Raw genomic sequence first — 23,021 nt, 5'->3', positions numbered from 1 at the left:
TCAAAATTATAACACAGCCATTTCTAAGATTATAAATTAGCAGTAAACACTCGAATGGCCCTCAATCATTTGTAAACCATATGTGGCCCTTTAGCCAAAAAGGTTGGACACTTTTGGTCTAGGGCTCTAGGCTACCCAAAATTAAGCAAGCATTCCAGATTACACAGCTTTTAGTCTGTAGCAAAAGAAACAAATAATAATTAAGCAAAATGTCAACTGGCCAGATTAGCATGGCATAGCCTACCAAGCCTACTTTGTGTTCCTTAACCGAGCCTATAGTTCTTGGTTGTCCAATATGACAAGTTTGATAATTATTAATTTATCTCTAATTGTGGCAACCGTAGGTCATTGCCTAGCTTGCCTACCCCTTGGGTCGGCCGTGATTGCAACTACACTTATGCAAGGATTTTTAATACAGTAGTTCATTCTGCCCCATTATGTACCTCTCTGTCTTACCTCAAACTGGCACCTTTCAAAAAGTCTTTAATGACGAATGTAAACTGAGTCGTTTCAGTAAAGTGTTTTGATTGGCTGCTAATGGATCACCAAAAACAAGCAATCAAAATTTAATATTTTTTACACATAATCGTCACATAAATTTGGGTTTGCCAATAACAAAACTAAGCAAAAACAAATTAAGCCTCATAACATCAACTAGGCCTAGATCGCCTGAAAATTTATGCAACTGAAGGAAAGAACAACATTGTGGTTGTGGATGTTCTAGCGCAGTGGTTCTTAAACTTTACTAACCTGCCGAACCCTTACGCTATTCTGCAATCTTTCGTCGAACCCCAAATTTTCGCTGAATCACATAAACAAAAATCTACCACATTTATATTGTAATACATTACTGTATCAATGAGACTTCTGCTGTTGTTTTTCTGTGAGGGAACGTTCAAATATTACGTAGCGCTTTTTTCCGAATTTTTGACCCCCCCCTCCCCCATGTAACGCCAACGTAACGCTTTTTTCAATCCCCTCCTCCCCCATGTAACGCTTTTTCACTACGAATTCAGCACAAAAAAAAACTACCATTCCGTACTCGAAAGCGTTACGTAACGTTTTGCTTGAACCCCCTCCCCCCCGATGTGACGCTAACGTAACGCTTTGCATACCCCCCCTCCCCCTCGAAGGCGTTACGTAATATTTGAACGTTCCCTGACCAATAGTGAGATTCGAAACTTTGTTTCGGAAACAGCAATTCTCATGACATTTTTGCATGCAAGCCAGTTTCTTTTTTTGCTGTAACATCCACCAGAATAGAAAACGCATGCTGGCATAAATAAGTAAACTTAGTTACGAATGGCATGAGAACTTCATGGACAACCTTTGTAATAACAAGATAACTTTCCATTTGTTGGCACTATAACGTTTAAAGATTTGTTGTGTTGAAGTTTCTTTTTCGCATCTTGCTTTCTTGCAGCTTGGTAATGTCATCCAAGTATGGACTGTTAATATCTACTGTTGAAAATAGAACCAAATTTCCTTGAAAAAGAAATTTCCTCTAAAATAAGAGCCCTGCTTCTGCCGTTCCATGCAAAAAGCAAATGTGAGGAAATTCATGTTTGAAGAAAATGACGTTTTTCTTACCGATTGTTTTTACAGTGTTAGGTAAAATTTTTTTTTTCATTTTGTGTTACATGCAGATGGCATCATTACATCACGCACCAAACTCAAACACACAGATGTTTATTTACCATCATGTAAGCCGCAATCAAGTTTCGGCTGGACAATATTTTCCAAAAATATTCGCTGATATACCATTTAGGCCGTGTGTTAATGTTTCAGAGGACGTTAGCGTCGAACCCCTGAAACAGCTTCGTCGAACCCCAAGGGTTCGATCGAACCCTGGTTAAGAACCAGTGTTCTAGTGGAAAAAGAGGTTGGAGAGATAAACAGTTTTTAAAAAAATTAGTAAACATCGTTTTTTCCCATGAACTGTTTTGCCCGGTGAACCCGTTTTGCTCCATGGATCGTTTTGGCCCATTCTCCTCCCTAGCGACTGTTGCTAGTATTAATCATTGTCGTAGTTTGACTAAGTTTACTCGTGATCAGCTTACACGTTTATTACTGCGATTACTGAATAGGTATCAAACGCACGTCCACACAAAGACATGAGCTTGCAAAGTTGCAACGGTGATTTACATGCAACGTTGATGAGCATATTATATATCCGAGGAACATTGCAGTTAGAAATAGAAATAGGCTATACTTTCAAGGTAAAGTGTTTTAAATGACAAAGCCTTTGGTGCAGTTACAGCATATAGTCTTCTTCGTCTTCAATCTTTTTTGCATTTCGGATGTGTTTATTGCTGTTAATGAGGACACTTGACCTGATAATACAATATTACCGATTGTATAGGCAATACAACACTAAATAAGACAAGCCCTGTGTCTTATCAAACAGCATCGGCAGCTGAGTTTCCCATTGCGGGCTACATTACTAGGCTATTGTCAACTCTCTACCCAGCTATCATCTTAATGTTTGTGGGTAATAATTAAGTACTGGTAGCCTATTATACAGTAGGTTAAAAAATACAATCCCATTTATTGTGGAAACATCATCACCAATCGAATCACACATCGTAGAGTATCACGCAAGGCAGAAGTAAGCTAATGAGCACGGAAAGAAACTTAAATTTGTAAATAAAACAAGCAGGTTCGGCAACTAAATAAATTTTTTAAATAGATTGATTTTCGCTTTTAGCAGCATAGTCGTTGCTTACTTCACATTGTAGATTCTAACGATCTGTTTTAGCATGATGCTGCGAATTCCCTGTGGTATTCGCTGATTCGCGAATTTTCTATTGCCACAGCGAACTCGAAGCACCAGGCTAAAATAGGTCGTTAATATCTAGGCTACATTGTGAAATAAGATTTATAAGAAAATTAAAACTACAGAAAATGTATAAAAAATCAAAGAAGCGAATTTTACCTTTTCATTTTCAATGCCTGTTCAGTCGTTTGAGGCAATGTCACGTTGAACGACTCTGGCAGCGATATAGAACAAATTACTGCAATCAGTCCAAAAGCACCCATGATAGCATACGTGACCCATTCTCCTTTTAGTGTCCCTAAAAATACATGCTATTATATAAACAAGCAAATGACAATCAACCAGGGGCAGTTGACAACCAAAGTTGTCTTTTGTGTTTACTGTACATGCGCGAACTGTAGGCTATAGTTACGTTACATATTATTCTTTATCCACAAAAGATGCAAAATTTGTATGCCTATGCCTAAGTAAAAGTGCAGAATGCATGACAGCAAAAACCAATAAGAACAATAGTAAAATTGACAGATAGTGTTACACACTTTCTAAGATTTCTTGCCGAAAAACTAACAGGAGCAAACGTATTGAAGTAGAAATCATACTTTAAATTAAAAAAAAAGATACGCTTGCTGTTTGCTTCGATATGAAACTTTAGATTGTGCATAACTATTCCGTATTTTTTTTCTTTGTGTTGTGTATTTCGTTTTACATAAAATGCAGTTACTGTAGGCTACTAGTCTCTAAAACGCGTTACACGCTGCTTGTTTAGGATCATTAAAAGATTCTTGTTCAAATAGAATTTTCTTATATCTTCTGATATCCCACAGCCAGTGGCGTACACAGGGGAGGCCATTGGGTCATGTCCCCATTCAAAAAAATGTTGATTTGTTTTAGCATTTTTGTGATTGTGTAGTGAAAACATGTTATTTTTCAAGAGAGGCCTTAGTTAGCGGAGCCGTATTAACCTCCCGGGGAGGCCATGCTGTTTAGGGGTCCACTCATTTCAGTTTGTGCAATTTCAGAGTGCTATAATTTTGTACCGCTACCGTAACAAATTGCATTTTAACTTTCATATTTAAACTTTCACAGAGAGGTTTGATTTAAGCTTTAATCTGAAAACATTGCCTGTTAATCGAACTATTACAGTTTTCACTTATCCGCTTAGGTCTACCACTATGCCTTTTCATATTCACATATCTAATAATTCAATCCCAAAATACAGTGACGTGCGCAAAGACCGTGAGAGTTTATATTTTACCAACAGATGGCCTCGGCTACCTTAAACCTTGGTCAGACTATAAAGTTGCATTATGTTACTCTTGATGAATAAAAAGTTGTATCAAACGCTCTACTCGCTTAGTAACAAAATCCTGCGTACGCCCCTGAACGTACCCTCAATACGCGTGGTTTATTGGGTCGAGTAAGCCAATTACGTCGTGTACGTAAAACATTACATGCTACGTCGAGTGTTAGGCTATATCACATTTTTTGTTTTCAACACAAAATCTATCCAAATGAGTAAATTAGTTGCTGCAAACCAGGGGCGTTGACAGGGAAGTCTAAGTGGTACTTTTAGACCCGGGCCCGGAATATTTAAGGGGCCTAGATTTAAAAAATTCCCCACGACTTCAAACATTATCAAGATCTTAATATAATCAGATCTAAAGAAATTGCCATCAGAGGTTAAAACAGCCATTTCACTCGTCAGATGGTAAAGTGCCGGGCCCACTTCAGCTTTCTGGTGGTAAAATAGCCACTTCAGCCACCAAACAGTAAATTAAGAATTTAGTCTAGCAAGCTATAGTGATTTCCCTAACCACGAATACTACCCGAAACACGAATTTCAAAATAAACAGGCTAATATTTGTTCAAACTCAAAAACTGAAATGGCACAGGTAAGAAGATTGCTATCCCTATTTCTGCACTAAGAATTAGACCAAAACCACTTTTCAGATTTCAGCAATCAGCAAATGTTGGACCGAGGCCCAAACACCTTTCCCAAATCAAATTGAAAACTTTCTGACTGTCTGCAGTGCTGTAAATTCTCTTCTGGTGAGCCTAGAATGACCAGTGAAACATCAATGGAATTGGGAAGTAATACTCTAGCGCCATATGACAAATAAAAATTCAAAAGAGCAACCGCTAGATCGAGATAGTAAGTTTTGCGGTTCAAGAAATTTTAAGATTGCGCAAGATTTGTTAAATGACCATGCTTAAACGACATCAACAAAAGTTTGTACACAACCTTTATATTCATAACATTGTCGATGAAGGGGGGCCGAAAATAAATTGGTACCGGGCCCGAGAAACCCTGTCAACGGCCCTGTTGCAAACTAAAAAAAACTATCCTCAATGCAAGCTGAGTATGGTAAGCTAATCTTACACAATATAATTTACGGGTTATTATTAGAAAATGGGCGTTTTTTCAATTCGTTTTCGTTCGAAAAAAATTTTGAATGCCCCCCTCACTCCTGAGAAAATCCTGCATACGCCACTGTGAGCGGCAGCACTCTTTATATCTCAGGCATGTTGTAATCGTTAGATCACAATCGATTCTTTTTTCATGTAGCTTCCTTATCTTCATTTATTTTATGTGTAAACGCACACATGTAAGTGTAACCGAATGTAGTGCTAAACCAATATTGGAAAAACATGTAAGTTTATGTTTTTATACGAAATTAAAGCGGAAATGCATAGCCTACCCGTTTCTAAGTTAGCCTACAGTAGTTATTGGCTATATTTTCTTATACAGACAATGTCTGCAACAAGACAAACTCTACATAGTCAGTGTCATCAGGATAGAATCGATAGCTTCGGGTGGTAGGTTACAGGGGTATCCCCTAGAAGTTAGATTTTAGAGATGTTTAAAGTGAGTTTTATTATTATGTAAATTACAATTTATGAAATATACTGTATAAAGCCGTTTCCAGATGATACACCAATAAAATTTACCTAAGTATATGATGTAAGGAGAGAGTACTGAACCTATTCTTGCTATAGCCGAACAAAATCCAATAGATTTATTTCTAGTTGAAGTCGGAAATATTTCGCCAGTATAAAGATAGATTAAACCAAACACTCCACTAATCGCTGTTTTGGCCACCAGGCTAATGTAGATCATGGCACCAGGATAAGCTGAAAAAGAAATCATGAAGCGATAAACTGAACAGCGTAAACTGCAACGAAATTCAAAAGCTCATATCATTTATCCTTCAGATGCCAGCAGACATTGGATATTTTTCGCATTTTTAATAAATTTAGGTATTTTTATTAAACTTCCAAGCAATAAATGGCAAAAGCATATTTTTAATAAAGCTTACATGAGTAAAGAGCAGCCATTGAAAAACAAGCGAGAGATCCGAGGGAAAACGCGCCCACGTTGAGAGGAACCCTTCCCACAACTTGACTCAATGGAATAACGCTACAGGCACCCAAAATATCAACGAAACCAACCAAGAAGTTGTTGAGATAAGGATTACCAGCCATTTGCACGCTATGAAGTCCAAATGTGTAGTAGACGCTACTGGCTTGAAACCTGTGGGATGAAGTCAAGATATTTCTTTGACGCAAAATCCTTTGTAGTCCCAGCAATAGTAAAAAACAAGACAACATGCACTTTAACGAAAGGTAAAGTTGGAATTATTGCACGATTTTATTCCAACTTCACGTAGGTTATTGGCGAGAAATAGCCTACACCGTTCATGTTGATGTAACATAAATTCTTGTTTATTTGAGATCACATTCATGTATTAGTCAAACAAAACATGCCAATCTGTAAATCTATGGTATGTATCTTTAATCTCCGTCACTTGGAAAGAATTTCAAACAGTGGGGTCTGATCTTCACATAAAAGCAGCAAATTCGTGAAGTAATGATAATTGTTATTATTGCTTATTACTGATTTGATTTATTACTAATAACAAATTTGTGTGGTTGGCAGTATGAAATCGGAAGCAAAGTAACTTTAAAATATAAACAAATCTTATCAAGATATATTTTCTTACCAAAGAAAGCTTATGCAAAGAACTCTTAGTGTCATGGCTCTGCTTCTGAACAGATCTGCATATGACGTGTGTTCTTTTTCTTTCTCAAGTTCATTAACTTTTTCAGCCTTTGATAAAAAAAAACATAAACTTGATTGACAATAATTTGAATCGCCTAAAGTTTCATAAGTGATTGAATATTTAAACATAACAAACAACACTTATTTATCAACAATTATATGTTAAACAAAAGTCATTTTTCTCCAAAACGATGCACATCATTTGTATCTCTTGTTATCTGTTTTTTTTTTCATAAATGTCAGGTGGTATCTATTAAGTTCATTTTAATTTATTCTTACCATTCAACGGCAATACTGAAGACCTGAGTTGAAGATCTAGCCTACGTTCAAAATACAACTTTGGACATAAATCAAGTTATAGTTCTTTAAATGTTGTTTAATCTTTTGTTTCTATGCAAATACCAGCCAGTGTTACAGCGAAATTAAGACGTTTTAAAATCACACATTGCGTGGGAACATGCATTGACCAATTAACCAATTTACAACATATTTTTGGTGCTGTTTTGTCTCATAGCTATACGGTAAATAAAGAAAATAACGTCAATTTTTTTTTTAGTAACATTGCGGTGTGGTTGTAGTCCTGAACACAAGGGGTAGGTTTCAAAATCTTAATTTAACAGGTCAATAAAAAGTCACTTTTGATTGTTTGGTCAATTTTTCAATTTTAGGTCAATAAAGTCAATTTTATGTAATTGACCCGTCTAGTCTAACTGTTTTAAAATAAATGCAGAAAAACTGATCCCTTAACAAATTCTTGTTTATCAATCTCAATTTGTACTTCGTTTAGCACAGGGGTCACCACACTGGCGGCCCGCAGAAGGTATCAGCGTACAAGTATAACCAAAAATACTTTTCTTGAGGAGTTAAAGAGCACGAAGACAAAAAATAATTTCCGGGAAGCATATTTTCGCTTTGCATACGATTCCACTGACCGACCAATCCGATTATAGTTCTAGGTGGGAGGTTGTTTAAAGCTATACCAATGCGATGTCCACTGAATGTCTAGCCACACTGTCCCAGTGGTTGATTAAAATGTCTGTTTTCGAAATGCGAAAATGTCTGTGAGCATAGGGTTGCTTATTTTAAGTTTGCAAATGTCATGTAAACACTAGTGTGGGTTTCATCGTTATGGTGTTTCACGAGCAGTGTTCTCTTTATGCAAGTTTTTGTTGGCAAAATAGATCGGTGTGCCAACTCAATTATAATAAATTGGAAAAATATTGTATATAAATTTGAAGACTTTTTCTGATTGTATTATGAAAATGTTTAGCTTAGTACTGCAAAATGTTTTTTTTTAAAAGTATGAAACGCTTCACGATTTTGCGTGTCATCCTTGCGCAGGGACCATGCTAATCTTCTCTGAATCGTTCCAATTTTAGTATTGCCGAAGCATGTAGCCTACTGCCGAAGCAAGTTCTGCAAAATGTTGTTAATCAACAAATTCTTGCCACGCTGATAAGCATCGCAAGTGACAGTTGTCTATAATAAAAGAAAAGAAGGTTTTATAGACTCTCACAAAAAGGATGAAAAACCAACTCATTGCTGTTTTAGAAGGAAGACTGTTCAATTGTTCATGAATAACGATAGAATTACGATTTTTCGGTGATTTCCACAAGCGTTTGTTTCATGGTGCCTGGTTTCTTTCTCCTTGTTATTGGAGCCTATTTTTCGCTGATATGTTTGCAGATCACTATTGTTGCCTGTATTGCAATGTGTCAAATATTTCCTTGTTTACTGAAATTGTTAATTGCAAGATATCTTTTGTGAAGAGAAGTGACAACACCACTCTTGCTTGGCGATGAATATTCTGATGAAACTGCTCGCCTCGCTATAAGTGCGCAAAACAAGTGACCTCGTTTATTAGGCATTGTTAAAAAAGTCAAACGTGTTGTAAAAGGAACTTGGCCTGGCAGTAGCGTAGTTCGATTAATTTTGTTGCTGCGGTATTCTAACATAAATATGAACAACATGTAACGCTGGATACTGGGTACGAAATGCGTTCTTTTCTAGCATAAGAGTCAAATTACCTAAAATTTTATTAGTGCGGCCCGCCACAGCTCTCCTTAGTGCCAAAGTGGCCCGCATGCAAAAAAGGTTGGTGACCCCTGGTTTAGCATATTAACATTAAAAACATTGCAAAACAATGACGACATTTCTTGAATAATGAACTGTTAGACCAGAAAGTTAAATAAGCGCCGGGTCGACACTACTTAATAGCACTAAGCTTGGTCTTTGGTAAGACACTAAAAGGTGTGCTGTGGATTTCGCAGGGTCGCTCTTTTAAGTCAGTTGCCTGAAGTGAATCTTTTTTTTTAATTTTAAAGCTGTTTTTTGAGATATTTAGGTCAGTAAAAACTTGCCCTAGTAGCCTACTAACTCAACTTCCAGAAACTCAGGTCTTCATTTTTTTATCAAGATAACTAAACGTTTGTGAGCAATAGAGAAGGATTTAAAATGCACAATATGGCTTCATCATTTTTCAAGTGTTGTTTTAAAAGAAAAGATTGTTTACCTACTGTGTGTAGCCTATAATCATAGTCATGGGAATGCTAACATTTTAAAGCACTTAAAAGTAGACTTACAAAAATGAGAAAATATCTAACCCAAAGCACTGCTTTATCTACTTAGATAAAATAGCAAAAATTGATTTTTTTTCTAAATATTGCAGTTTAAAACTGAAAAAATTCGTTTCTCAAAAATCGAAGCAAATCCTTTCAAAAAAAAAAAAAAAAAAATTAATTGCAATCTTTTTTCAATCATTGTTTCAATATTGTTTGGGATGAATGCTTACCAACGCTGCCAAGTTTTCTTCTGATAATAATTCTTCTATTTCTGAATTGTAAGTTTTATTTTCTTTTGATATTCTTTTTAATAACCTGCTAGCTTCTTTGTAATGTGAACGGCTAAGCAACCACAGTGGAGATTTCGGTACAAGCCTGCAAATAAGTATTAACAAACTTACTAGAGCAGCATATTTTACAAACACATTAATTCTAGACGTTTCTAGACAAATGTAGACGAGAACAATAACTTACTTTAGCAAGGATTTATATTTGAAAAATACTTTAATGAGAAATTTTGAGACCGTGTTTGATGGTGTTTTAACCTTCGTTCGGCGACATAATTTTACAACTCTAACAGGCGGCATAAAGGTACAATTATTGTACCTTCACATGTGTTACATAAAAATCAGCATAAATATACTTTCTGTATAGTTTTTGTTGATTTCAAAGTTTCAATACAACAGAGTAAAACTAAGAAAAACTGTAGCCTATGGTTTGCGTCCAATCTGTCTGCGACGAACATTGTAGTGTACAGATTTTTTCTGAAATTTGGCCTACGCAGTCTAACTAAAAAATGTAGAGATGTCAGAAAATTGCAGTTTAAGACGGCTTCCAGTAAAAAAGTTATATGATTTTGAAAACACAAAAGTTGCAATTGTCTCTATGCCGCTGGACGAAAGTTAAGCATTGGTTCGTGCAGCCAAGTATAAGTACTGTAGGTTTTCTCCGAATCCTTAATTAACTTTTGTATAGCCTACATCTCTAAAGGTTAGCCTACAAATTTTGCATTATTGCGTACAGTAGGCCTACTACTTTATATAATGTAAGCTGTCAACCGACTGTAGAAAAAAATGGTTAGTAACAGATGGCTGCTTTGAATTTAGTTACATTAGTCAGTGACGATCAGCTTCATACTTATCAACGTCATGCATACCACAGGTAAGGAAGGTATAGCACTCCGCTGAATCCAAGGGCGCGTAAAAACCATCTCCAGTCGCGCACATAATACGACACAAAAGGAACGATCATGTATCCAATGGCAAACCCAACCATCAGCGCAGTAATGATGAAATATCTTCGATTTTTAGAGCAAAGTTCTTGAGCTGCAGAATATAAATACAAATCCGGTTGACAAAGATAGTCTGTTTTAGCAAAAACAAAGAAGTCAAACGTACAGTAAGTGCTTAGATCTGATTGTAGCTTAATAAAACTCAGATGTTGGTAACCTTACTTCATTCATTTTGAACTATAAATGAATGGTGGCTGGTGGATTCGTTAGAGTTATAAACTTATTACTATAAAAGGTTAACGGAAAAGAATAATGGCAAAACTTTTTGAAGACATATTCTACAACACATTAAATATTTTACGATATAGGCTACTATAAGAATATAAATTTTCAAGCAGGCCTACAATTAGAGTTATGTTCACTTTGTCTTGGTCATAAAGCTAATCTGACTGGCGGAGGCTTTATTTCAATACCGTTTGTGTTATAATATAGGCTAGCAGGTCAAGCCTTTAAACACGTTACCTAATACAGTGACAGGAACACAGAAGGCGAGAGATGCAATGCCCAGTGTAAATGAGCAAATATTGTAAAAAATGACGTCTGTTGAAAAACTGGCGATGATTGTGAATATGAATCGGCTGATAATGGAAATCTTCAAAACTATTTGTCGTCCAAATCTAAACAACAACGAAATAGATGTTTCAGAAAAAACATTTAAGTAACCTAAACTTATATAATTATGTTATATAACCTGGAGAGAGAAGTACTTTTATATCACAATCTGCTCGAAGGGAAAATTTATATTTTGAATCCTTACAAACTGTTTCACCACGGCCGTTACCATTGAAGCAGAAATCTACAAAATATTTCCGTTACAACTTTCAACAGTAGCAATTTACGACTTAAAAATCTAGGCGACCATCGGCATCATAGTGCTTGGTAACGTCTTTTCATTTTCCATTGTGCTGAAGGCTTTGTTCGCACAACCACAAACAATAAAATCTCCATTTTTCAAGACTGGTTTTTCAAAGCTTGTTAAGCCAACATTTTAGTCGTAACTACTCTTGTTTTTGGTCGGGAAAGTAGCCTGTGTAATAACATTTTATGACATAAACGTCCGAAGTAAAAAAGAAAGTAAACGTTTATAAATGTATTGTTAGGTGGTAAGGTACTCATGTGTAGTCAGGACGGCCACAAATTTATAGAATAAACAACAAAAATTACAGGAAACAAACAATATATTGCTGTTTAAACACTGTCAGTTGAAAGAGTTTGAGCATCGAGTTAAATCTAAACCTCTTCGCCATGGATCTCTAAACCTCTTTGTCGGCTGTATACGGCTGTCATGGCCGGTTAATGAATAAGCTACTTGGAGAACTTGAATCAAAGTACATAGCCAGAAAATCGTTTGGCAAACCGTGGCCTACCGTTTGCCAGAACTGCTTCAAGTTATCATGCACGCAAACAAAAATTGAAATGCTTTTTCTCCATGTGTCAATACAATCTGCATGGACGCCGGTAGACTGATTAAAGTCAATGTCATGTATTTTTAAAGATATATTTTTTGCTAACAAATGTATTTCAATTCAATCACTTTCATCCCCATCGCTTACTTGTCCGAAAAATATCCTGTTATTAAAGATCCAACAAGCACACCAGCCATGAAAGTTGAGGAGGAGATCGGTTTCATCCAGGCCTTGTTACAAACCAAGTCAAACTGAAACATAAATGGGCTTATGAAGTGTTCGGTATCTTGTCAACTAGTGGTCTACTTGTAAAAATATTTAAATATCTATTAATAGTCTACTTATACGAAAATATCGTTTATATATAAACGAAATGAAAGACTCTTTTTGTGATAGACCGTCTGTTCTTGTATTACAAAATGTTATTAATACAAACATGTGAGATATTACGACTAAGTCTATGGCATACTGATCAAACCAAATATATCTTTCAATGAAAAATCAAACAGTTTGAATTTTGGATAAAATCAAACCGTAAAAAAATCATTGTTGAACATAAATCTTGAAATATTTTAATTTTTGTAATTGAATCGTGTAATTAATTGCATTTGAAAGTAATTGTAATTTGAAAATTCAGAACAATGTAATTGTAATGTAATTAAAATTTTGATGCTGCAATTGTGATGTAATTGAATCGAATCTCTGTAATTGATTCAACTCTGCTGCATACCAAGTTTTGAAGTTGCCCAGAAAGAATACCACATGATGTAGGTTTTCCACAGTAGCTCTAACACCGGACGGTAGGCTACATAATCCATGGAAAAATACTGCTGTTGAATTTCTAGCTTACATTAAACCACAAAATTTGCAGATGGAGAATAGAATGGAAGATGGATGAAAATTTAGTGATAGAATGGAAGATTTCTATGGTAGAAGGGAAATTGAATTGAAGGAAATGTCAGGATGAAAAATGGAAAACGCCTTCCCTTCCATCCTATCCCATGTCTAAAATCCGGGCTAACGTTAGATTACCTCCCACCCCACCTACTATACAGGGTGTATTTACTGTATTTTATATTCTAAAAACATATAAGGTTACCTCTGAAACTGCAGTTGTCTTTCCTTCGTAAGTATCATCATAAATCCATCCGCATTGACAAGGTATTTTTGGAATGTTTGCTAAAGTTTCTAACTGTGAAGCTGAAATGATATGATTATAAGATTTCATGTAGGCGTGTATGTGGAATCCCGTAGGTGTGTATAGTCGTGAGTAGACGTAGGTGGCTCAAGCAACTTAAATTTAAGTTAAAATTTTGTTAGCTACACAAAGTTTTAATGATCATTTATTTACATTTTTTAATTTGGAAAACATAGCTAACCGCTACATTTTTATGCTTGGAAGATCAACTACAAACAAAGGTAGCCTACAATGGATCGTAATTCTTTCCAAAGCACAGATGTTTGCCCGATCCGATGATCCTTATTTCTATATTTATCTATCTATAATTCTATATTATTTAATGCCTCTTTTTCCGGGTATTGCGAGAGTAGGCTACATATTTAAAACTGAAAAACAAAGACGCAATGGTATCTATTAATTATCTTAGATTTTCATTAGTTGCCATTTAAAGATACTGCAACATAAAAAATTCATATAAGCTTTTGTTCCTTTAAACGTATAAGTTTTACAACAAGACAAATGTTATGTATCCAATTGCCCTGCAGTAAAGTGCTCTGTTAAAAAAATCAAATAAAAAAAATCAAATGGTAATGGCCGTAAGAAAAATACTGTATAGTAGGGTGTTTCATTTTTTCACAATTTTTGAAATTCAAAATGCCTGGGGTCCCATCTGGTGGTATTCGGGGATAAAAGTTTACAATTTTTTTTCAATTATGACGTCATATTGAGGTGGTCCACGAGGTTTGAAATTTTTGGGCCTCAAAATCTTGAAATTTAGCCGTATCTCCGGAACCGCTCATCATAGATCGACCAAATTAGTATCAAAATGCGCAGAAGGGTCGGTTTCCTATACCTGATGTAAAAAGTATTAAGGTCTATTTGCTTCAAAAAAAGTTATTTCAAAAAATCTGATTTTCGGTCTATTTTCTCCTGATGAACAGAGATCAGGTGATCAAGATAAAAGTTTTTCTGTATTTTTCCACTCTTGGAAGCTGTTATTGCGTAATAATAGTTGGTGTTAAGGTTTCAGTACTGGGCTTGTCTAGTCTTGCTATCTGGTTAAGCAAAGCCTCATCTTACATTGCTCCGGGACTCTTCTTGGCGCCGTCCACAAAAGAAATGACTTGGGAAAGATATATTTTGTTTATGTGGAACATGCATTAAAGGGTATGAATTGACCAACTTCATTATTAAAATAAGTGACCAGTCGAGTTTTGACTCCGGACTTTTTTTCCTGTGTTGAGAGCAGTCGTATCAGCCATGACTGAATATACTTGAGATAGATGAACTCTGCAAGCCTACTGGATAATGGTGCCAAAAATCAGTTCTGCAGTGACCGACACACTTTTGGGAAAAGATTTAACAGCAAGCACACTTTTGTGCTTCATGCCATTATCATCAACAAGTTGGCCCAAGAAAACGTATCGATCTATTTTATCGACAACGCGCCCATCATAACATAACTGCATGGCAGAAGCTGAGTTGGGAAGGTTCTTACTTTCCATCAGAGATTTTTTTCTCGTTTTTTGTCGTTGGCGGTATACTATCGAAGCTGATGCAGCATTGCAGCTACTTGATCTTTTCCAAGAACCGACCTTATAAGATCTGACTGCTGGCGTACCGAAGTCATCCTACGATCAGCAAGTACACAACTTCTTTCATTTATGGAAAAATAATGTACTTTCTTGTACACTTTTACCCAAACAGCTGGTTTCAGAGGCTCGTATTCCTTATCATCTTCCCAATTCATATCACCATCAGAGTCGTTTTCTCTACTGTGTAGGCTAGACATCTAACTACTTCATTTATTTTTCTCTGTTTCAAACATTGTTGTGCCGATGCTTTGGCAGATTGTATGCCAGAAGTGTTAGGTTTTTCTAATTGCTAAACACTGGAAGACCAGCAGCTTTGTTCCATATGCCAACTACATCTTTCAACAGTTCATCTTTCAAATCTTTGAAATGGGGTATTTTCTTCAAAAACTTAGGATTAGTTTCGGCTACTTTCTTCCTCAAGTAAAAATAGTGACTGACTATATTTGAATTCAGGGGAAGCACATTTCTTACCAATTCCTTGAAGTTTTGCATCGACTTACTAATACCTGACCTTAATGCAGTGCTGTATTCGTAAAAAAAGCACAGGGTATACTGTCAGATTTGCCAAAATGATAAATAATACACAACTTGCAAAATACAAATCTTTATTCTACCGTAACACGAATTATCAACATCAAAATTGGACGAGAAGTGCCAAATTGTTTATTTTTCTATAAATACATTCCAAACAGCCTGCCGAGAGAAATCTATATCTTTTTCCTCTTTACAAATTTGGGATTTAGTATCCTTAGCTGATCGGTGGTTTAGCAGCCAGGATCTTACATATTTTTAGGGGTAAGTTAAGCCACAGGTGGTCCATTGCAATTAATAAACATCAAACAGCTCACATTATCAATGCACAAAGATGCTCTTAAACCTGTGATAATACTGAAACCACGTTCACATTCTGCTGTCGAACAAGATAAAGTTGAAATAGCTCTCAGAGAGGCTTCAAATTATTGGCCACAATACTTTTTCACTAAAGTCTCTTCCTTGGTTTGACTGTATTTCATCAAGGTCAAAGTGTTTATAAATTCGTCTCACCCCTGCTTCTCCATGACGCAAATTTCTTTGTATCATTTTTTCAGGTTGCAAGTTAGCAATATCAACCAGTACAATAGCTGACCATTGTCAGTGTCGGCATTAGTGCAAAGTCTCATCTGCATTCTGCTAACAATGCTCTGAGTCTGAATGAACTAGTTCGCGCTAATTGGCACTATTTTAGAATTCTGTATCAGAGGAATATTTCTGAACATTAAATTATCCTTCGCTGCTAAAGCCAACAAGCCAACTTGAAACTCTCAATAATTCGTATTGTCCTTTTTATTAAAAGTTCAGCTCAAGGTAAAATTGTACTTCGAGACTGAAGTTCAATGGATATCATGGATAATTCTTGCAGAACATCATATATTAGGAATCAGTAAGGATAGCATAGGCACTCTCTTTAGAAAACCAGTGGGTATACTATTCGTTGCTGGAAAAATCAGAGAGCATACTGCGTATACCGCCGTATACCCTCGAATACAGCACTGCCTTAATGCCAAATGACAGTTAATCTAAAGCAGGTGAGCAGCATACCTCTTCCTCAACAGTTACATTAACATTATAATAGTAATACCTTTAAATTACCATTTCATCTCTTGCAAAACGAACAAGGACTATTATTACGCAATAGCAGCTTCCAAGATGGAAAAATATAAAAAAACTTCTTATCTTCATCACCTGATCTCTGTTCATCAGGAGAAAATAGACCGAAAATCAGATTTTTTGAAATAATTTTTTTTCTGAAGCAGATAGACCTTAATATTCTCTACATCAGGTATAGACAACCGACCCTTCTGCGCATTTTGATACTAATTTTGTTAAACTATGATGAGCGGTTCCAGAGATACGGCTAAATTTCGAGATTTTGAGGCCCAAAAATTTCAAACCTTGTGGACCACCTCAATATGACGTCATAATTGAAAAAAAATTGTAAACTTTTTACCCCAAATACCACCAGATGGAACCCCAGGCATTTTGAATTTCAAAAATTGTGAAAAAATGAAACACCCTATTGTGTAGGCTACTCATTTTTATCACAGGTCTAATGTGACTTTGTGCTCAGTTTAAATTGAGAGGTGGGCTACACCCTGAAACATTTTGGAGACAGCAATATTAAATTCATTCACAATATTTGACCCGCCGTCAAAGATCAATGATGAAATAATCCACTTACTCACCGTTATATTGGAAGCATTCGTCTAATTTAGTATTGTTGTTCACCACACGTGAAGGAATAAATCTTTTAAGTGAAGAATTTACAAACGAATTTCCTGAAAATATATGAAAGTAGGCTATATAATACAGTAGAAAGACATCGCAGCGGTTGCAATGCGACAGCTTAAAAAGTATACAGTAGAATTGCAAAAAACAACTGCAGTTTCAGCTCACAGTGTAAAGTGGTAAGAAGCCAAACAGGCTATGACAACTTTTAAAAAGTGACAATGATTGATATGTTTCCAAATCATATGTGAAGCAGTTACCGGATGTTTCGTCGACTTGTGGTACGTGGCAGCGGTGGCGTAGTGTCTCACTGGTGACGGAAATCAACATCATTAGATAACCGCTGGATATTTCCGCAACAGCAAGCAAAAGACAAAGTTTCTTTTGAAACAAACCCCACCCTCCGACACGATTGAGCAAATAATCAAAATCTTTCATTCTCGGTACTTCCTTTACACAATTTGCTTATATAATCTTGAAAAAACGTTTCAATGTATCACTACGATAAAATGTTTTAGAGTAGGCCTATAGAAAAGAAAGTAACAGTAAAGAAGCGCAATACAAATTTCATTTTGTCAAATATTGTGTTAATTCAATGAAAGCTTTTTTCGTATTGCCTTTTATTAACCTTACTTTCTTGACGTTCAGATTGTGAAGCGTTGAAACGTAAATCTAAATGCAGACTTCAAAAAATTCATTACACGCTACTAAAAATAAGTTTGTATGCTGACACACCAAAGACGAATTGTAGAGTTTTTCTGTCACCACATGTCTTTTGTGACATTGATTAGTTGTTGCAACCACTGCAAAAATCCTTTTTTATTTTATTTAGATTTAAATACAGTGTTGTTTTCACGTTTCAAATTATTTATTCTTTATTTAATTATTTCTACCTTCTCAAGTGTTTATTTCTTTGTGTTTATTGGCATAACCTACCAATGTAGTCGATTTTATTTTGTTAACAAGTTTTAAAAATTGATTCATAAGACCTCCAGTCTAATGTTGATCTTACAGTATTTGCTGTGATGGCCTGAAACAGATATAGCCTATCACTGTATCGTAATACAAGCTGAAGCAAACAACATCAACAACATTTTTCACCTGATACTTATCTGTTTCAATTGAACTCACAAATCTGCAAGGTCTTGTTTGTGACTGATGACTGACTGTGCCGGTGAAAATGAAAGAACGAATCAATCAATGAATCTAAACGTGAGTCATACAGGACGCCACGATGCATGGCCAGTTGACCACGCTAATCCTCCATCAAAAGTCCGTCATTGTATTTTTTCTCAACGAAACTTTTGGTTACTATTACTAGTGCCTTGGCCTAGCCAAGCGTATTTTGAATTTGTTGTTATTGTCTACAGTCTGCACTCTACAACGTCGGGAAGAGCACAGTGTTATTAGGATCATAGTTCAGAGAACCGACATCGAAGGAAACCACAACCAACATGTCACTAGTGAACGTCCTTTATCGGAGTGAAATTGTCGAATTTAAGCTTTTTCTTATCACATTGGTCGTCTTATCACGTTCAAAAAGGTTGCCATTTGTATCAGAAATAATGACTTATTGCTTGTCACATAAAATAAAATAAAGGAATGTACAACACATAGTTTTATGACAACACAGTTAGAATCATCTTTCGTTTGAAATAACTTGAAGAATTTTTGTGTTTTGTTGGTTTTTTCAAACTGTTGAAAGTTTATTTACTAAAACATTTTGTGACCTTTTCAGCGATTGTCTGAACATATTGTAAGACAGTACCAGATCTAAGAGGGAGGCGATCCCCCCCTTAAAAAAACTTTATTCGCGATGTATTTACAAGGTAGGATTAAGGCATAGTCTCTCTATCAGTCATTCGTTCGTCCATCGTTGCATCACACTATAATTGTACAATAGCCTATTCCTCATAATATCAGCGTCATTATACCTGCCTCCATTGTTTAATGAAAAGTTGCATTTCCTTGCACTTGTTTTAAAGTACCCTTAGCTTCACATGTACAGTAATTGCAGAAATGTTGAAACTTTTTAAACTTTGCAAGTTATAATACCGTGTCGTAAATACGTAGTGTTGTTAAGTCATTGTCGCAATATCTTTATTAGTTGTCGACGATAATAATAATTCTAGGTTTATTACTTCAATGTTGGATAATATTGCATAATCTCACTTTGCATAATCCATGCCGGAAATCAAACCAAGCGTTGTTGTGCAGCATTGTTTCGTCACAATGCGCCGGGTTTTTGTATGAGATTATGGGGCCGTGGTTCTATTGTTTTTTCCCACCCCAGATTCACAATGTTAACGGATCACACTAGAATTAAGGCAACTACTGTAGAAAGGTGCCAGTTTATGCTTTTATCATCCAAGACTCGCAGACTGCAGGGTGATATGTGAGTGTCGGGTTTAATAACAATGTTATGGTTTTAATAATTTCCGCTCTACAACTTCTAAGGTACGGTACTTTAGCGACAGAACTCATTTTTAATTTTGCATCAGATTTGGAACGCCATCACATTATTATCCAACTTTTCCTCACTGCGTTATGTAAAAAGGAACACTATCGGTACTGATTAGTCATCGGTATGACCCGACCTAGAATTGAAATCAGATCTATCCAGCACTAGAGCCGAAGGCGATAACTAAAATAACACTTGGCTGGTGAGTGTAGGGTTTGATCTGTTGTGGATGTACGAGCTTTCTTTCCAACTAAGACCATGCAGCGCGATATTAGTACTGTAATGTTATCAATCAAAACGAAGATGTATAAACAAATAAACAAGGTGTTGCCCAAAGCAAAAGGGTATTCTCAACTAATCACATGGTTAATGCAGTGCAAAGCAAAATAGCTTTCTAAATGCCATCAAGTTAAACAACACCAGTAACTTAACATTAGATGTCTTGTTATTTCAACAATTTCTCAAGCTGAAATCAACAGCTTAACCAATTTAATTAGTTCAATTCGAGATATTGGAAAAAAACTGACAATTAATTACGATAACAAAAAAACTTTAGGTTTTGTTAAATCTTATCTGCTGCAAGCCAACTTCATTCAAACGCACAAGATAATATTGTTCCACAATACAAAAATTTAAACCGAGAAATACCAAAGTAAACAAAAGTCACCTACCATAGGCTACTTTTTATCTCTGTAGTCTACTTAGGTTTTTTCAATATATAAAAAAAGGATGGTTAGCAAGTGGAATATTCATGTATTTAGTTTCAAATGATAATTAATGAAGCAGAAGTTGTTTTTATTGCAGGACATCTCAAGCATTTTTAATGAAATGGCCTATTCGGTGGCCAATTTGCCATTGACGTTGCCTTTTGTAACAATGAAAAAGAAAGCGGTTGAAAGATTGACGATTAACGATCAATATTCTAAATCTTAACACGTGTGAATCAGAAGGTAATAAACTACTTTGAGATTAAATTGATATAATTCGAATCTGTAATCCTTGAAATATATAGCCCACGTGCATTATATAGGTCTATACAAAAATCTCAAAATTATCAAAATGCTAGTTTTTAATGTCATTTCACTTTCTTACGCTAATTTCAAAAGTAGGCCTTTATAAAGCAGGTTTGATAGGTAGCTTATGTTAGGTAGCCTATGTAACCTATGTTTGGCTTTTTGTAAGTTACAACCAAAAAGAATGCACATATTCTTATAATTTCTTACAGAGTTAGCTAAACCAACTGACAAAAATACTTCTAGACATCATTATAACATTGGCAATATGCATTTGCAAATAAATTTCCTACAATCTACTACTACACTTTGAACTATCTTTTTACTTTTTTTTGCCTAAACACATATTTACTACCTGACAGAACTCAGAAATTCTTCCTATTAAATTATATTTTCACCTACGAGCTAGTGTAACCAAAACACCAAGGTATGAGCGAAAACGTTCGTGATTTCCGCAGGCATGGGTTGCATAATGCATATAGCTACATTAGAGTCACGTCTGTGTCAAAATGGACACAGCGTGATATTTTGTTGTTATTATTGTTTATATAATAATTATGCTTTCCAGCTTTGTGGCCATGTGTCTAATGCCTTCCTTGATTACGGCAGAGCTTGGATGCATGTGCAATTGTGCATATCACATTAACTGCATTAATAATGGCACTGATTGGATGTTTTCTTGCAAAAAGCAATGATGATAAATCGATGCAATATGGTATCGTCACCTCGCAAATATGATGCAAAATTGAATAAGAACAGTCAGTAAAATCGTCTCTGCAATTGCGAGTGACAATAAACAAACGATGTCATTAATATTGTACAATAGAAGACCAAACCTACCCAAACAGAAAATCATAGAAAGTTATTCTACTGCAGAACTACAACAGTTTGGAAATTCAAGTGAATGCAAAGGTCCATTGAGTAGGCTATAGCTGGAAAGTAAACTAGACTCGTTCTATAACAGTGGCAAAGTTATAGCGCTGGGTTTTGTTGGTGTTTCAGGAAATTTCACCACAAGTGAACTTGTCAGCTTTGTCTTGCAAGACAAGCAGCAGCTCCGTCATCAGTTACAGACTGCTGTTTGAATTGTAGCCTACTTTACATGTTGACATGCAGGGAGGGCTTGTTGTTGTTCTTTGGTGCACAACAGCCCTCACATTTGGAGGATAGAATTGTGCCTGCTGCCATGCGTCCAACCAATATCTTTTGCTATCACAAAAACTCAAATACAATGGTCTGTCTATATCCAACAAGTTGAAAAATGCATTTATCGACCAACGTCTGTATGGAGCTTTGAAGTTATATGGTTGCAGAAGGCTATTTCATTAGCAGAAGTTAGAGCACAATTACAGTTGTTATACTGTAGCTCAGGGGTCACCAATGGGCGGCCCGCGGGCCGCATGCGGCCCGCCACGCTGTATCGCTGCGGCCCGCGGAAGGTATCAGCGTACAAGTATAACCAAAAATACTTTTCTTGAGGGAGTTAAAGAGCACGAAGGCAAAAAATACTTTCCTGGAAGCATATTTTCGCATTGCATACGATTCCACCGACCGACCAATCAGATTATAGTTCAAGGTGGAGGTTGCTTAAAGTTATTCCAATGTGATGTCCAGCCACACTGTCCCAGTGGTTGATTAAAACGTCTGTTTTCGAATTTTGAAATTGTCTGTGAGCATATGGTTGCTTATTTTAAGTTTGCAAATGTCATGTAAACACTAGTGCTAGTTTCACCGTTATTGTGTTTCACGAGCAGTGTTTTCTTTATACAAGTTTTTGTTGGCAAAATGGGTCGGTGTGCCAACTCAATTTATAATCAATTGGCAATATATTACATATAAATTTAGAGACTTTTTCTGATTGTATTATGAAAATATTTAGCTTAGTAGGCCTACTGCAAAATGTTTTTTTTTAAAGAAATATGGAACGCTTCACGATTTTGCGTGTTATCCTTGCGCAGGAGCCATGCTAATCTGTATCGTTCCAATTATAGTATATGTACTGCCGAAGCAAGTACTGCAAAATCTTGTTAATCAACAAATTCTTGCCACGCTGATGAGCACCGCAAGTGACAGTTGTGTATAATAAAAGAAAGACGGTTTTATAGATTCTCACAAAAAGGATGAAAAACCAACTCATTGCTTTTTTAGAGGGAAGACTGTTCATAAATTACGATTTTTCGGTGATTTCCACAAGCGTTTGTTTCATGGTACCTGGTGTGATGATGTCTAGTTTAGCGTTGGTGGTGCCTTCAACATTTAGTTGCAGAATGGTCACTCCTTGACCTACAACAGCTAGTGCTGTTCGCCCTGACAAGAGCGCTGTGCTGGTCTGGGGGTGCCATTCTGATGATTGTTCTTCCACATAACTTTATAGCGACAGTTGTAGCAAGTTTAGTTTCCCAAAGTCGGTACT

General features: G+C 36.0%; 1 protein-coding gene, 1 non-coding gene and 1 pseudogene across 2 annotated transcripts; all 3 read right to left on the bottom strand.

Moving 5' to 3' along the window:
* Positions 1 to 2,050: 2,050 nt before the first annotated feature.
* LOC145781131 (solute carrier family 22 member 16-like) lies at positions 2,051 to 17,526 on the bottom strand. The gene is made up of 12 exons (XM_082592896.1): positions 17,395 to 17,526; positions 17,092 to 17,184; positions 13,194 to 13,294; positions 12,242 to 12,345; positions 11,151 to 11,305; positions 10,554 to 10,722; positions 9,628 to 9,772; positions 6,778 to 6,884; positions 6,094 to 6,308; positions 5,726 to 5,908; positions 2,936 to 3,074; positions 2,051 to 2,333 (listed from the first exon to the last, which is right to left on the bottom strand). Exons 1-12 carry the CDS (start codon positions 17,465 to 17,467, stop codon positions 2,255 to 2,257), a joined length of 1,563 nt encoding a protein of 520 aa, XP_082449022.1. The 5' UTR covers positions 17,468 to 17,526; the 3' UTR covers positions 2,051 to 2,254.
* Positions 8,133 to 8,228, bottom strand: LOC145784711 (U6 spliceosomal RNA; annotated as a pseudogene).
* Positions 17,527 to 22,521: 4,995 nt separating the features above from the next.
* LOC145784838 (U6 spliceosomal RNA) lies at positions 22,522 to 22,623 on the bottom strand. Its single transcript, XR_014291056.1, has one exon. It is a non-coding gene; the product is annotated as a U6 spliceosomal RNA (small nuclear RNA).
* Positions 22,624 to 23,021: the final 398 nt, after the last annotated feature.

Source organism: Aplidium turbinatum, chromosome 1 (assembly GCF_918807975.1).
Source record: "Aplidium turbinatum chromosome 1, kaAplTurb1.1, whole genome shotgun sequence".
Lineage (NCBI taxonomy): Eukaryota > Metazoa > Chordata > Ascidiacea > Aplousobranchia > Polyclinidae > Aplidium > Aplidium turbinatum.
This window is presented reverse-complemented; position numbering and strand designations above follow the sequence as displayed.

Coding starts and splice junctions, on each gene's coding strand:
- LOC145781131 (XM_082592896.1), bottom strand. CDS start 17,467: ATGATGTTGATTTCCGTCACCAGTGAGACACTACGCCACCGCTGCCAC. Junction 13,295..17,091: donor CGAATGCTTCCAATATAACG/GTGAGTAAGTGG, acceptor ATATCATTTCAG/CTTCACAGTTAGAAACTTTA. Junction 6,309..6,777: donor CTTTGCATAAGCTTTCTTTG/GTAAGAAAATAT, acceptor TTCATCCCACAG/GTTTCAAGCCAGTAGCGTCT.